This window comes from Hemicordylus capensis, chromosome 3 (assembly GCF_027244095.1).
Source record: "Hemicordylus capensis ecotype Gifberg chromosome 3, rHemCap1.1.pri, whole genome shotgun sequence".
Taxonomy (NCBI): domain Eukaryota; kingdom Metazoa; phylum Chordata; class Lepidosauria; order Squamata; family Cordylidae; genus Hemicordylus; species Hemicordylus capensis.
In genome coordinates this window covers 144,092,612-144,107,297 of record NC_069659.1, presented here as the reverse complement: position 1 = coordinate 144,107,297, position 14,686 = coordinate 144,092,612, and the positions used below count along the sequence as shown (strand labels likewise).

The 14,686-nt window shown below is 39.6% G+C and overlaps 1 protein-coding gene across 2 annotated transcripts in view; it reads right to left on the bottom strand.

Annotated features, from left to right (window-relative positions):
* Nucleotides 1-14,686, bottom strand: part of EFNB2 (ephrin B2) — a 68,932-nt gene that overhangs the window by 33,126 nt on the left and 21,120 nt on the right. For both annotated transcript variants that reach the window (XM_053311834.1, XM_053311833.1), the window contains exon 2: nucleotides 1,517-1,800. In XM_053311834.1, coding sequence (XP_053167809.1) covers nucleotides 1,517-1,800 — 284 coding nt within the window. The remainder of the gene's footprint in view (nucleotides 1-1,516; nucleotides 1,801-14,686) is intronic.

Below are 14,686 nucleotides of genomic sequence, written 5' to 3'. Positions count from 1 at the left end.
TCTACCATGAAGTTCCATTTGTGTCCATAACTCTCAAGTCATAATTAAAATGGTGCCATTTATGTCACAGTTGGCCTACTGTGGAGAATTAATCCCCATAGCAGTAGATAACTGAAATATTTCATCCTCAGAACCAGCTATTTGAGCACGGACAGACGTTTTTATGTTGCACTTTTTCATCAGGCCTACTGGCAGTTGCCCCTGGTTTCAATACTGCTGTTTTCACTATAGCAAAATAGAATGCCTTGGTAAGTGTTCCTCAAAAATCACATACCACAGCACCGAACACTTCTGCATTTACACCAACGAAGTGGCAATATTTTAAATATAACATTATATTCAGCAGATAGCGATTTTAAGCATTCTACATTTGTGATTTCATCAATTTTCTGATTGCTACAGTTTTAATTACATTTAAATTACTAAACTTCCTTCCTGCTGCTAATTTTATTTGTAAATGAATTTACTAGAAACAATCAGAATGAATATACCTCTTTATTTTTATTTTCACTGTTATTTATTTATTTTTTCAGTCTGACTCAATTTTCTTGCTTTCAGGTGTTTTAAATATGAGATGTAAATGTAAATTGATAAACAATGAGAGGAGGAAAATTATAAGTGGGACAGTCTTGCTTGCAGGATGCAGGATTGGAATTGTCCCACTTATAATTTATAGCCATGACATACTAAGACTGTAATCCGATGCCCACTTGCTTAGGATAAATCTTACTGAAATCAGTGGATTCACTTTCCAAAAATATTAATAGGGAGGCTGCAAGTGCTCAGCTTTTTAACAACTTTATGGATAAAACATGCCCAGTTCTTACCACAGAACCTCCCAGCACTTAAAGCCACACAAGTAAAAACTAAAGCCACTCCTTCACATAAACAATCAATTTGTGAATTAATTTACTGACATAACTACAATTTATGCTCTTTTAGAAGTTTCTTCTTTTTTCTATATAGAAATATTACTTTACTTTTTTCAGTCTATTTTCCCTCCTGCTGCCCAATTCTTCTGTTTGCTTACTTTTAATAGTATAATGATTTGTTTTTTGTTTTACAGTTGATGCTCTACTATAATGTAGGTGTGTCACCACTGATTAACTGACATATCTTAGAAAAGAAATACCATCGTACTGAAAAAATACATAAATAATGTGTCTGAAGGCTGTGCTAAAACAAAATTTTAGACCAGAGGGTTACTTGATCTATTGAAAACAGCACTGCACATTTCTAGCATTTGTCAAGCTTTCCTCTTCCAAACACTGTTTGGCACCAGATTAAGGTATCCCATGTTTTCCACAAATCACATTACTAGCATCACTACCACAAACCTGGAGAGAGAGAGAAATAGGATCTAAAACAGTAGGGAAGTTGTTCATAATAAGCTGCCATGAAAATACTTTAAAAGAAAACAATACAAATCCTTTAAGCTTCTTACTTGATTGAATTCAACGAATAAATTAAGAAGCAGCAAGACAGAAGAGAGGAAACAAAATCATTGTTCACTTACATATGATGTAATAATCCTTGTTTCTCTGAAATTCAAGGCCCCAAAGGTTAGGGCTGAATTCTTGAAACTTGATGGTAAACTTAACATCTTGATCAGGCTTGGCACAGTTGAGTAGAGGTGTGTTGTCCTTTTTAATAGTGCAGCTATCTGCTTGGTCTTTATCAACCATGTAGACCTTATAATACTCATACTGGCCAAGAGTTTTAGATTCCACCTTTGGGCATATAATATCCAGTTTGTCTCCTATCTTTGGGTATAGTACCAGTCCTTGTCCAGGAAGGAATCTAAAAGAATCAGGAAAAAGATACAAATGAGACAACTGATAAAAGATTCACAAACATGTCACTTTAAAAAAAAGTTGGGAGGAAGGGAGAAGGGAACAAATGCAGCTTGCAAAACAATACACTCAAATACTGTAGTGGCAAACAAATAACTGATCAGAAGGAATGATCAAATTTGGTTTCTCAGTCTCCATCACAGTTTTTAGAAAGCATGTCAAATTGTGGCTTTTTATCCAGGCTTTTATATGATTGTCTCCACTGCTGCTTCTTGTATTTTGTAGTTTTTATGCTTGTGTTTTAATTTTTTTTTAAAAATCAGATTTGTTTTTATATTTTTAGCTCAATATTTTAATGTGTCTTTTTTATAATCTTGTTTTTAAATTTTATTGTGAGCCATCGTGCAGAGAGATAAGCCTTTCTGAAGGGGGCAAAAGCTGCTTCACCCCTTTTGCTAGATTAAAAAGAGGAAGAAAGTTCAATTTGTAATCCTGCAAATTAAAAAGAAAACATTCTTTGAAATAAACAATTTCTGTTAGACGGTAGCTGCGCCTCTGATTGTTTTAGGGATGTGCATGAATTGCAATTCAACACGCAATTCAGAACACATCCCCCTGCACCTTTAACATGGAAGAGAGCAGGCGCCCCTCCACCAGTCACCACCACTTTCTGAATCAGCAGGGCTTCTCCCAGCTATCCATGTGCCAGTGGTGCTCTTAACCAAGCTGCACTCGCACGCTGCCGGCACGCACATGGCCGCCGTGCAGTGGTCATGCATGTGCCAGTGTCGCATGGGGACAGCTGGAGGAGAATGCTGCTAGCACTTGAAGATAGCTGGGAGGAGCACCGCCAATCCAGGAAGTGATGGTGAATGGCGGATGAGCAGGTATGCACCTGCTCTCCTCCATGTTAAAGGTAAAGGGAATGTGTTCCGAATTGCATGTTGAATCGCAATTCGTGCACATTCCTAGTTTCTTTAAATCTAGGGTAGGCAACCTGAGCACTCCAACTGTTGTTGAACTACAACTCCTCAGGTTGTGCACCCCTGTTTTAAAGTGTTAATGTAAGTGCTGATGAAATACAATTGGAAGCTCTTCAGTTGTTGAACTACAACTCCCATCACTACAAGCACTAAAAAGACTAATAACAGAAAGAGTAATAATAATAAGGACTTTTAAAAACCCACCAAAATCAGGAGAATAGGTGGGGAATTATAACTTTTTAGTCATGTCACAGGAAAGGTGTCTGTGACCACTGCTAAATTATGTTTTATATCGCAATTTCAACTGCAGTAGAATTGCTAGCAATTCCCTTCCCAGACCACCCTATGGACAAGTTGACCCCCTTTTGTCAACAGCACCAGTCTCTGTTTGCTGACCCTTTAGCAGGTTTCAACTCATCTCTTTCCCTCTACAAAAATAAAAGCTCTACCATCCCTTAAAACCAGGGCAATTCAACAGTGTATACTCATTTCATTACCATCTGGTATCAAACAGACACCTGGAACTGGCTTTTTATTAAAATATAGTGCCTTAAATGCAATAAATGTTTTCAAAGGACAATAACGTCAGTAACTCATGCATTGGTAACATCCAGATTGGACTACTGCATTGCACTCTACATGGGGCTGCCTTTGAAGACTGTTCAGAAGCTTCAACTGGTACAGAATGCTGCTGCAAGGATGCTCGTGGGTGCAAGTCACTTCATGAGTGTCACACCCATCCTGCGGCAGCTTAATTTGGCTAGATTCAACTTCCAGGCTAGATTCAAGGTGCTGGTCTTGACCTTTAAAGCACTACATGACTTGGGACTGGCAGGGCCCTCCACTCATCGTCTCAGGCCCTGTTCATGGCCCCACCACTAACAAAGATCCAGTTGGCGGGGACTAGAGACAGGGCCTTTTCGGATGTGGCCCCTCGGCTTTGGAACACCGTCCCTGAAGAGCTTCGCCTTGCTCTCTCCCTCAGTGTTTTTAAAAAACAACTAAAACACTCTTTTTAAAAGAAGCTTTTTAATGCTCAATCTTTGGTTATATCTGTTAGGTTCTTTGGTTTTTATTTTTTATAATTCTCCATTTTTAGCTTTTAAAATAACTTTTAATTTGAAATTTAATACTGATTGTGGTTTTTAACCGGACTTTTAACATTTAACTTGTTTACTTAATGTGGTTAAGCTGCCCTGAGCAGTAGTGTATTGGAGGGGAGGGGTATAAATATTGTTTATATTATTATTATTATTTGTTTGTTATATTAATTCAACTGCAAAAATAAAAGATACACTTTTGTAAGCAACAAAGCCCACTGCTCTTCCTAGCTAATCTGCACGCACACACACACACACACACACACACAGCCCATGATGCATGTGTTCCAATTAATGTTTGGGAAATGGCCTTTAGAACTATTGCTACAACATCCCTCTAACACCTACAGCTGAAACTCTCCCTTTTTTCCTTTTTAAATCTTTTTTGGCAGTGAAGATCTTCCTTGACAGATCTTCCTATAGCAAAGATCTTCCTCAGGGCTGTCCTTAGAAAGCCCTGATGGGGTGCGGGGCCTGGGGCCAATCAGCCAGTGCAGGACCCCTTCCAGTGAATTCTAAAGGTAAAGTGTGCCGACTCCCGGTGACCACAGAGCCATGTGGTTGTCTTTGGTAGAATACAGAAGGGGTTTACCATTGCCATCTTCCGCACAGTGTGAGATGATGCCTTTCAGGATCTTCCTATGTTGCTGCTGCCCAATATAGATGTTTCCCACAGTCTGGGAAACATACCAGCAGAGATTTGAACCAGCAGCCTCTGGCTTGCTAATCAAGTCACTTCCCTGCTGCGCCATTAGGCGGCTTGGTAGTGAATTTTAATGGGCATTAAAAGAGTGGGGCCCAAGGCAGTCACTCTACTTGCCATGCCCTAAAGACAGTCCTGATCTTCCTTATTAGAAAATGGCTCTGAAGATTGAACCAATGGTTATTAATCAATGGCTCTATCCAACGGCTAGCATTAGAGAACAAGGTCTCTGTCATACACAAGCAGAAGCACAATCATATATCAATGGTTCACAGTAAAGCTCTAAACCAAAGATTCCTTTATCCCGTATTTGGTTAAATAAGCCCACCAAACTTGTAGATAAGGATAAGGGAGGGGGCAGAAATATCAGTCAACAATAAAATTCAACTTGCCCACAAACTGATATGGTACCCCAGATTTCCAATTTGTGACGGCTTGGTTTAAACACAAATTGAATGTCACATTTGTCCTAACAATGTTGATAGCCTAACAATGTCAGGTTTGTCCTAACAATGTTGATTAAAGAATAGTATCTGTAGCAAAATGGTAGACAACCTGACAAGAAATAACTACAAAGGTATTCTTTAAAAATTATACAAGAAGGCATGTTAATGTATACTGTGTCACTTTTTTTTTGGTGCTGTTTTCAATAATGGCATTCATTTACAAGGCACAGAGGTTATTCACACAATCAATAACTTTCACTGTCTCCCCACTGCGTACTTGACACAGCTGGAAATCCTAAGCCACAGAAGTGCTTTCTCCCTAGCCTGTTGTCATGCCCTTCCGTCCGCAGTGATGGAAGGCAAATACAGAAAGCTACCAATCACGGAAAGACTTTGCCCCTGTGACAATGGGGAGGTAAAAAACACAGAGCATGTACTCCTTTCTTGCCCCTTGTATTGTATAAGGACAGTTGTGACAAGCTTATACTCCCACTGCTCCTCAAGTACCCTGGCCGCCCTAGTCAAGATTACACCAGGATGCTGCTTTCAGATGAAGTTTGGGCCTTCATGTATAACACTGCCAAGTTCTGTGAAGCAGCGTACAAGATCTGCCAGGCCATCCTGTCCTACGTATTTTAGTCGCCCCATCCTACAGTTTAAATATCTTGCATTTTAGCCTCTCATAGACAAGTGCATATAACTTTAAATATAAATGTAGTGACTTTGTACTCATACGTTTGCTTCTGTTCTCTGTATTTTAATATATTTTACTATACTTAAGCTGAACTGTAGTAGTAGCTTTACAGTTCTCCTCACAACAGAGTAGCATTTTATAGTAATTATAGTTTGATAACAACGACTAGTAATTTTATAGTAAGCATTTAATAGTAATTATCGTTTATAATGATGTTAATGTAATATGGTTTTATTGCTTCATAATCTGTCCTATCCTAATATATGTACTCCTCATAATTACTGCATCACACTATCTTATGCTGGCCTTGGACCATAATAAATATGATTAACTGATTGATTGATTGATTGAATCAAGAACTATGTTCTACCCATGTTTGGGAGCGCACACACAGTTCCCTAACCTGGGTAGAACAGTTTTTGATTGTGTGTGAATGACCTCATAGGAACAAAATTTGGCTATAAATATTTTGTAGCGAACTTCAAAATAAGACAACTGTATAAACTCAAAATAAAGAGGTCCAAAAGACTAGTTGGCCTCCAGGTACTGCTGAACTACAACTCCCATCACCCCAGCCACAAAAAAAGTGTTGCTGGCACTAATGGGAGTTGTAGTTTAGCAACATCTGAAAGGCCCCAGGTTGGAAACCACTAGTTTATAGACATTGGCTGATGTTCAGCACAATATTATATCTCTGTAATGCTGTACTGCACGGTTGCACAGAATGGGTAGTTGTGCAAGCAGTGATTCTGCAGGTTTTCCCATTCGGGACAATGGGCAAACTGCTTGTGCAACTTCCTGTTTTTCACAACTCCAGTACTGCCTTTGAAGTGTGTACAGCCCCACAGCATTACAGATGTAATGCTGCACTGAATATCAGCCATTATTTTTGTGGGAATGACCACAAGCCATCAGGTACACATACTCATTCATCTTAAATATAAATGCTCTGATTTGATTGGTTTGTGGATTGTAGTGTTAAGAAAATCTGAAGGTTTGAATTCACGGACCTAAGGCTATGCCACTACTACTGTTGCTGCTGCTGCTGCTACTACATCAGCATCCCTGCGTGTGTATTATGGACTGGATACTAAGTTAAGGCATTTCACATGCCCAAAATCCAGTCCAATTTATTGACAGAAAGCCCTAATGCTAAGAAAAAAGCTTCAGTTCAAACAGAATTTTAACTAGTGCTAAACCAATGGTGCCAAGACCATGTCCTTTAAACAGTTCAGCTTGAAGTGAAACATCAAGGATGAGTTAGTTATGTTTGTAGCAGATGGGCACCTTCAACAGCAAAGGTGTGAGATGCAGAGTGCCAAGTCCAAATGCAAAACCTGCAGCTATAAAAGCAGTCCTCCACTGCTTTATTGTTCACTCTTAACATGTTTTTTAATTGAAACAAGAAACCATTGAAATTAATCAGTGGCACAAACAAGCAAATGCCATGCTATTAATCATATGCACATACAGTATATGCAAGATGGAGAACACACAGAACATACTACCTTTAGGGCTTGTATACAAGACCAGATGGAGTTGATGAACCAAATTGGTTTTAATCTGCCTTTGTCTGCCTTACTTGCCCTTCTCATTGCTGCTATGACAGAAAATATGGAGCTGCATATGGCTACTAGGATCCATTCCAGCAGCCAAGAGGCACAGCCCGATGACACCCTTTGCTTAAGCATAGTGTCAACTTTTGTATTGAAATACTAGGGCAAATGGCTTGATCATGAAATACACTGCTTTTGATTGCTAGAAGCAGATTAGTCAACTCCTCAAAAAAGCCTATTTTTATTCCTTGTTTTTACTACTAGAAAGTGAGAAGCAATTGGTGGCATTTTCAGCTTCAAGTATTAATTCATTGCCAGAACTAATATCATCTTTTAAAAATATATCTTAACTTGGTTTCCAAGAATTTCATTTTCTTTCAAAGTGTATTGTGCTAATTTATATATTAAATGAATATGATCATAGCATGTCAGGACAAACTCACAGGATATATTTCCTTTCAGAGGGCTGCTGCAACAGAAATAACTAGGAACGGAAGGGTGGTGTCCTAAAAGCTAAGCTTCATACAGGGTAATCAAAGACATGCTTACATAGATGCCTTTTTAAAACATCTCATTTGACGATCTGCCATTTTTACCAATCTTACTATATACAGGTCTTGAATCTGTTGTAGAAGTAGAGGTCAAAACTTCTGAATAATTAAAATAGAGCATAATCAGATCTGGAACAACTTCATCTGCAAATGCAGACACTGGATTAGTCACATAGCATGCACAAGCAGTTTTGTATTTGCTAGGGTTTCTACATTCAAAGTGTATGTGCAAGTGCCTTCATTTTAAAATATATAAGCTAATATCAACTTGTTAAGAATTTGCCTTGCTTAACTACTTTATAGCTTCAGAAGCAGTCACGTAGCCAGGATGTCATATGTTTTCTCTGAAACACTTCACTTGAAAATGTACTGCTAATTATGGAAGATCCTGGGCACTATTAAGTAGGTCAGGCTGATCAGGTTATAGTTGTTGGACTGTCCCTCATAACATGGACTACCAAAGGAAAAAACGTCATTGACATTAACAGACCTGTACAGGAATTCTATTAAATTCACCCTAGAATCCCTCAAACTCTCCAAAGCGCAAAACAGTTCCTGATTCACCCTTGAGCCACTCTATAGTATTCTTCTGACATAATCTGAAATGTTCCGCTTTTTATACCCCGGAAGGGTTAGAACAGAGTTTCCATATCGCAGCCATTTAGTCCATATAAGGTAGACCTCGTTATTCATAGGGAGTTCCGTTCTCGCCTACAAGTGCAAATATGGAAAGTGCAAATAATAAAACCTTGAGTCAATGGGAATTGTAGGGGGAGTTAGGTTCCTTGAGCTTAAAAAAGTCCAAAGAAGCAGAAATAAAGGAACTAAAGCTCTCAGGCCTCCAGCTCTCCATAAAGGCTCCCTGAAACCCACAGATCCTCCAAAAATTTGAGATTTTTCTCAAAAATTATTGGGGGAATTTTTTTTAAATTGTTCTGTGCTGGAAAATGGTGGCTGGAAAGGACATCAGAAGTAATTTCCAGCCACCCAGGAACCGTGGATAGGCAAATTTTGCCTATTTTTTTTTTTTACTGTGGATAAAGAAAATGGGTCCCTATCAGTGTTCTCTCTAATTTATTTTCATCTGTGTGTGGAATGAGTTTTGTTCTGTGTGGCAGTATCAAGGAAGTGTGTGCGTATGTGAATTCAGAGTGGTGCCTTCCTGATTCAACCTAAATAGGATCTAAAACTAACTGAGCGGACATCAGAAAATGTGTGAGTGCGTGCACATGCACATGCCTTAGAGGGAACAGTGGTCCCTATGATCTATAACCACAGATATGTGAAATTGCAGGTGCCGTGACTGTGAATAATAAGGGCCACCTTCACTTTTATGGCTTCCTTATTTACATATACTACTATTATTTACAAACCACTTTTCAACAAAAAAGTTATCAAATCTGTTTTAACAGAATAAATAAAACTTCATAATAATAATAATAATAATAATAATAATAATAATATCATCATCATCATCATGCTGCAGAGCTTGAAGGTTAACAAGCCTTCATAAACAACTATCAAAACAGTTCAATCACATTTTGCAAGGAGGTGATATTGAACAATGGCTAACAACTGGGAAAACTCATCTCATCATGAAAGACCCAGCAAAAGGTGCAGTTCCAAGTAATTATAGACCGATCACCTGCCTGCCAACCATGTTCAAATTATTAACTGGAATAATAGCAGATGAAGTCATGCAACACTTATTAACTAACAAACAGCTTCCAGTTGAACAGAAAGGAAATTGCCCAAACACCAGAGGCACAAAAGACCAGCTGCTGATAGACAAAATGATTTTAGAAAACTGCAAGAGAAGAAAAATAAATCTAAGTGTTGCATGGATTGACTACAAGAAAGCCTTCGATTCACTGCCTCACACATTGATACTAAAATGTTTAGAAACAACTGGTGTCAGCAAAAACATTCAGATATTTATAAAAAAAGCAATGAGCATGTGGAATACACAGTTAACAATCCATGGTGAGACACTTGGACAGGTTAGCATTAGAAGAGGCATTTTCCAAGGGGACTCACTATCCCCTCTGTTGTTTGTAATCGCCATGACCCCACTTTCACAAATACTAAATAAAACAGGCCTCGGATACCAAACATCTAAAACATCAAGTCAAATCAACCATCTGCTGTACATGGACGATCTGAAGTTGTATGGAAAGTCCCAGTCAGAAATCGAATCACTGCTAAACACTGTCCGTATATTCAGTAGCGATATAGCAATGGAGTTTGGACTAGACAAGTGTGCTGAATTAATAATGAAAAGAGGGAAAATAAGAAAAACAGAAGCAATAGAACTGCCAAATGGAAGCAAGATCAAGAACCTGGAAGAGAAAGAACATTACAAATACTTGGGCATTCTCCAGGTGGATAACATTGCACACACTGAAGTTAAAAGAAAAATTGGAAGTGAATACATCAGGAGAGTTAGAAAAATCCTCAAGTCCAAACTCAATGGTGGGAACACCATACAAGCCATAAACACCTGGGCTATACCTGTTATCAGATACACTGCAGGAATAATAGACTGGACCCAGGCAGAGCTAGAGACACTGGATCGTAAGACCAGGAAAATCATGACCATCGATCATGCTCTGCACCCCCGCAGTGATGTCGATAGTCTCTACCTCCCTCGCAGCTCAGGTGGAAGAGGAATGCTGCAAGTCCATCAAACAGTAGAGGAGGAGAAAAGAGGCCTTGAAGAATATATCAAGGACAGTGAAGAAGATGCACTTCAGAAGGTCAATAACACGAAACTATTCAACACCAATGAAAGAAAGCAGGCCTACAAGAAAAAACAAGTCAAAAACCGAGCAGAAAAATGGAAAAATAAGCCCCTGCATGGTCAATATTTGCACAATATAAGTGGAAAATCAGACATCACCAAGACCTGGCAATGGCTTAAGAATGGTTACTTGAAGAAAGAAACAGAGGGTTTAATACTGGCTGCGCAAGAACAGGCACTAATAACAAATGCAAAAAGAGGAAAAGTAGAAAAATCCACCACAAACAGCAAGTGCCACCTTTATAAAGAAGCAGATGAAACAGTGGACCACCTGATCAGCTGTTGTAAAAAGATCACACAGACTGACTACAAACAAAGGCATGACGAGGTAGCAGGGATGATACACTGGAACATTGCAAAAAATACAAGCTATCTGTAGCCAAAAATTGGTGGGACCATCAAATTGAAAAGGTTGAAGAAAATGAAGATGCAAAAATATTATGGGACTTCCGACTACAAACAGACAAACATCTGCCACACAATACACCAGATATAACTGTAGTTGAGAAGAAAGAAAAACAAGTGAAAATAATCGACATAGCAATACCAGGGGATAGCAGAATAGAAGAAAAAGAAATAGAAAAAATCACCAAATAGAAAGATCTACAAATTGAAATTGAAAGGCTGTGGCAGAAAAAGACCCAAATAATCCCAGTGGTAACTGGCGCCCTGGGTGCAGTTCCAAAAGACCTTGAAGAGTACCTCAACACCATAGGGGTCACAGAAATCACCACCAGCCAATTACAAAAAGCAGCTTTACTGGGAACAGCGTATATTCTGCGACGATATCTATGACAATAAAATTCAGCCATCCCAGGTCCTTGGGAAGGACTCGATGTCTGGATAAAACAAACCAGTCAATAACATATGTCTGACTGTGTAAACAAGAAATAATATCATCATCATCATCATCATCACGCTCCAGAGCTTGAAGGTTCTCCAGAGCTAAGTTCTTATTTCTCATAACCTAAAACAAAGTATGAGGGATTCTTTCTTTATACAACCATATAGAGTAGGAGGACAGGCCGGACTGCTAATTTTACAGAAAGTAAAATTACTCAGTCCTAGAATTTTAGTCAAACACAAATTCTTAAACTACCCCAGCCAAGGTCAAGATTTGGCACAAGAGAAACATCTGTCAACAACAAGAGATTACAACAGCAACTTCTAAACAATCTAATCAATGATTTCTGTTTTGTGTTGCTGTATGTTCTATTCATCTAGGTGAATAGAAGAAACAGCCCCCCTTTCCCTTATGCCAAATATGATGAAGAAGCACAAGGGCCACCTGTAATTAGACAGACCTCCTGTATGCAAGAACATGCCCTGTTCTCCCTTTTTACACTTGGAAAGTAAGGCAGGGGACAAACCACAATTTGGACCTGAATTTACTTCCTTACATTAGAGACGTGTTTAACTGCAACAGACATCCTCAAGATCAACTACAAACATATGAGTACACCTGCTACTTTAGGAATTTTCATAATACCTATAATTTATGAAAGTAAGGCAAGATGTTTCTATGAGTGTATACAGATGTATTCAGTCCAACATTCCAAATGAATTTCAAACTCTAAAGAGCTGTTCTCCAGGTGAAAAAAACTATCCAGTGTAAGTAAATGGTAGACTTGTTACTTCTGTTCTGAAAAGCAGTGTTACAGAAACAGAGCCCTGTGTAAATCCGTTACCTGGGGCATTCACATGGAGGACAAGAATGTCCCCCTCACCTCAACTATGCAGATGACATAACCACTGAGACAGGGAGGCTATACACACACACACACACACACACACACACACACACACACACACACACGAAAAACTGGGCTAAAGGAGCCCAGTTTTGCATGTGTGTATGAACCACTGTGATCAGACTGATCCCAGCGGCTCCACAGAAGCAAACCCGCCAAAACAGCCATCCTTTAAAACGGGTTTCAGTGAATGAGGGATCCCTTAACCTCATTTTTTTGCTCATGAGACAGCAGTGGCTGCCATACTGTGGGGAGCCTGGGGACAGGAGGGGAGGGGGGTCCCCAAGATGCACTACACACTCGCATAGTGCATCATGGTATTTCCAGGGGCCGGACAACACATTCCGGCCCACAACCCTCCCTGCTGCCTCGGTGTGCACATGGGGAAAGCACCCAGCAATGAGACTGCAGTGGTCTGTGCGGAAGGTAAGTTTAACCTGCATTCCCCGCAAACTGCCCTCTAGCCCTTCTCACTGATCATGAGAAGAGGCTCAGGGACTCCAAGTGAAGCCCCCATTTAGATTAGCCTCCATATCACTGGATGTTCACATGGATGTTATTAGTGTGGTGAGCCAGAGAGAGAATAACCTCATCCGTGGTGGCATATAAACTGGGACAGACCTGCAACTGAGAGGGAGGGGGCATCAAATGTGCCACATTAAAGTGACAAGCTTGTCCACATCTTTAAAAATATATTTTCTGTACAAGTGTCAGCTCTCATAATATGTTTATTTTAGCTTATACTTTAAGACCCATATGCTCCAACAGGGTACATTGCAACTGGACCTGCCTATTGTTCTTTAGTTTCCATAGTAACTGCATCTAGCCACCAAATTCCTTCCCTTTCAAGCAGAGTATTTTCACATGTGACACTAAAAGTCCCACACCTGTAATGAGAATTTCGTGCCTACATTTGCTAAATGTATATCCTATTTCAAGATGGTTAACTTCTGCTCATCCCACTTTATCAACAACATGAGGGGCGCCAAAAGGCACTTTTAGTGTTGTGTGTGAAAACTTTCTCCCTGTCCTCATAGAAGAGTAATGTGATTTTTCCACACTGGGGTGCCATTATTACAAGACCTTTTTACCACATGAATACTGCATTGAGGAATAAGATTATTTTGTGGTCGTTCTTCCCCTACCCAAGCAGTTAAATAAAGAGGTATCAAGGCCATTCACATGACAGGGAAGTGGGGAGGGCAGGTGGGTGGGTGGAAGGTTGAAACTTATCTTCCCTTCAGACGAGCCCGCAACAGTGGTGGGAAGCACAGACCAAGTTCCCACAGGATCTGCACTGCTGCATGCAGTGTAACTCTCCGGAGGCACAATGCACTGTGCGACATGCATGGTACATTGGGGGATACCCCCATGAGACAGGTGCTCTAGGCACTCATCTCTTGTTTGTGCTCAGGCTTCACACATGATCCTGGCACCGGGTTTAAGGGCTCTTGAACTAAAGCAAATCCTCAGCTAAAGGCCAGGCTCCAAAGCGAGGTTAGGCAGGCATGCAACACCGGGATCCATGTAAGATCCCAGTGCTGAACATGAGCAGCCTAACCTAGGCTGGGCTGCCCAAGCCAAAGTTAGGCTGCTCATGAAGAAAGCCTTATCAATAGATAGCCTTATCAATACTTACAGGCAGGAGGCTACAACTGATAGGTAATGTTTGCTGAACAACAGGGTCTTGTTTATTTGCTAAATATCAAAGAGAAACAATACATTTGAAAAAAATGCACATTGTTGGTAGGTACTACATAAAGTTCATACTTTATGCAACACTTTCACAGCTGAATTTGAGTCCAGTGACTAGCAGAAAATAAACAACATGCAAAATCCCACTGTCACTTTGTTGGGAGTTTTTCTAAATAAAAATTGGATACAGAATCTAGTTCCACCTGCTCTCCTCCCACACATACACTAAAGCTGTTTTATGTAGAATTTTTAAAATCTGAAGGAACACATGGAGAAAGTATAGTCCACACTTGTCTGACTGACTGTCTGTCTCTTTTATAAATACCAGGCCGGCTTAGCTAAAAATGACAAGTTATAAATGCTGCTTTCATAAATAACCTCCTTACATAGTACAATGAATCAAAATTAATTTTTTTTCTTTTGCATTATGGTGCAGAAAGCAATTACTGGAATGCTGTAAGTACTTACAGCACTAGAGAGTTTTGATCCATTTGCTAAATCAATTTCAGTTCCCACAAAGAAGCAGCCAGTACACAGCAGCTTTTTCGCCTACTAAATGAAAAATGCTTTCTGGATATGATGAACATTCTATTTTAGAACTGTGTTATCACTCT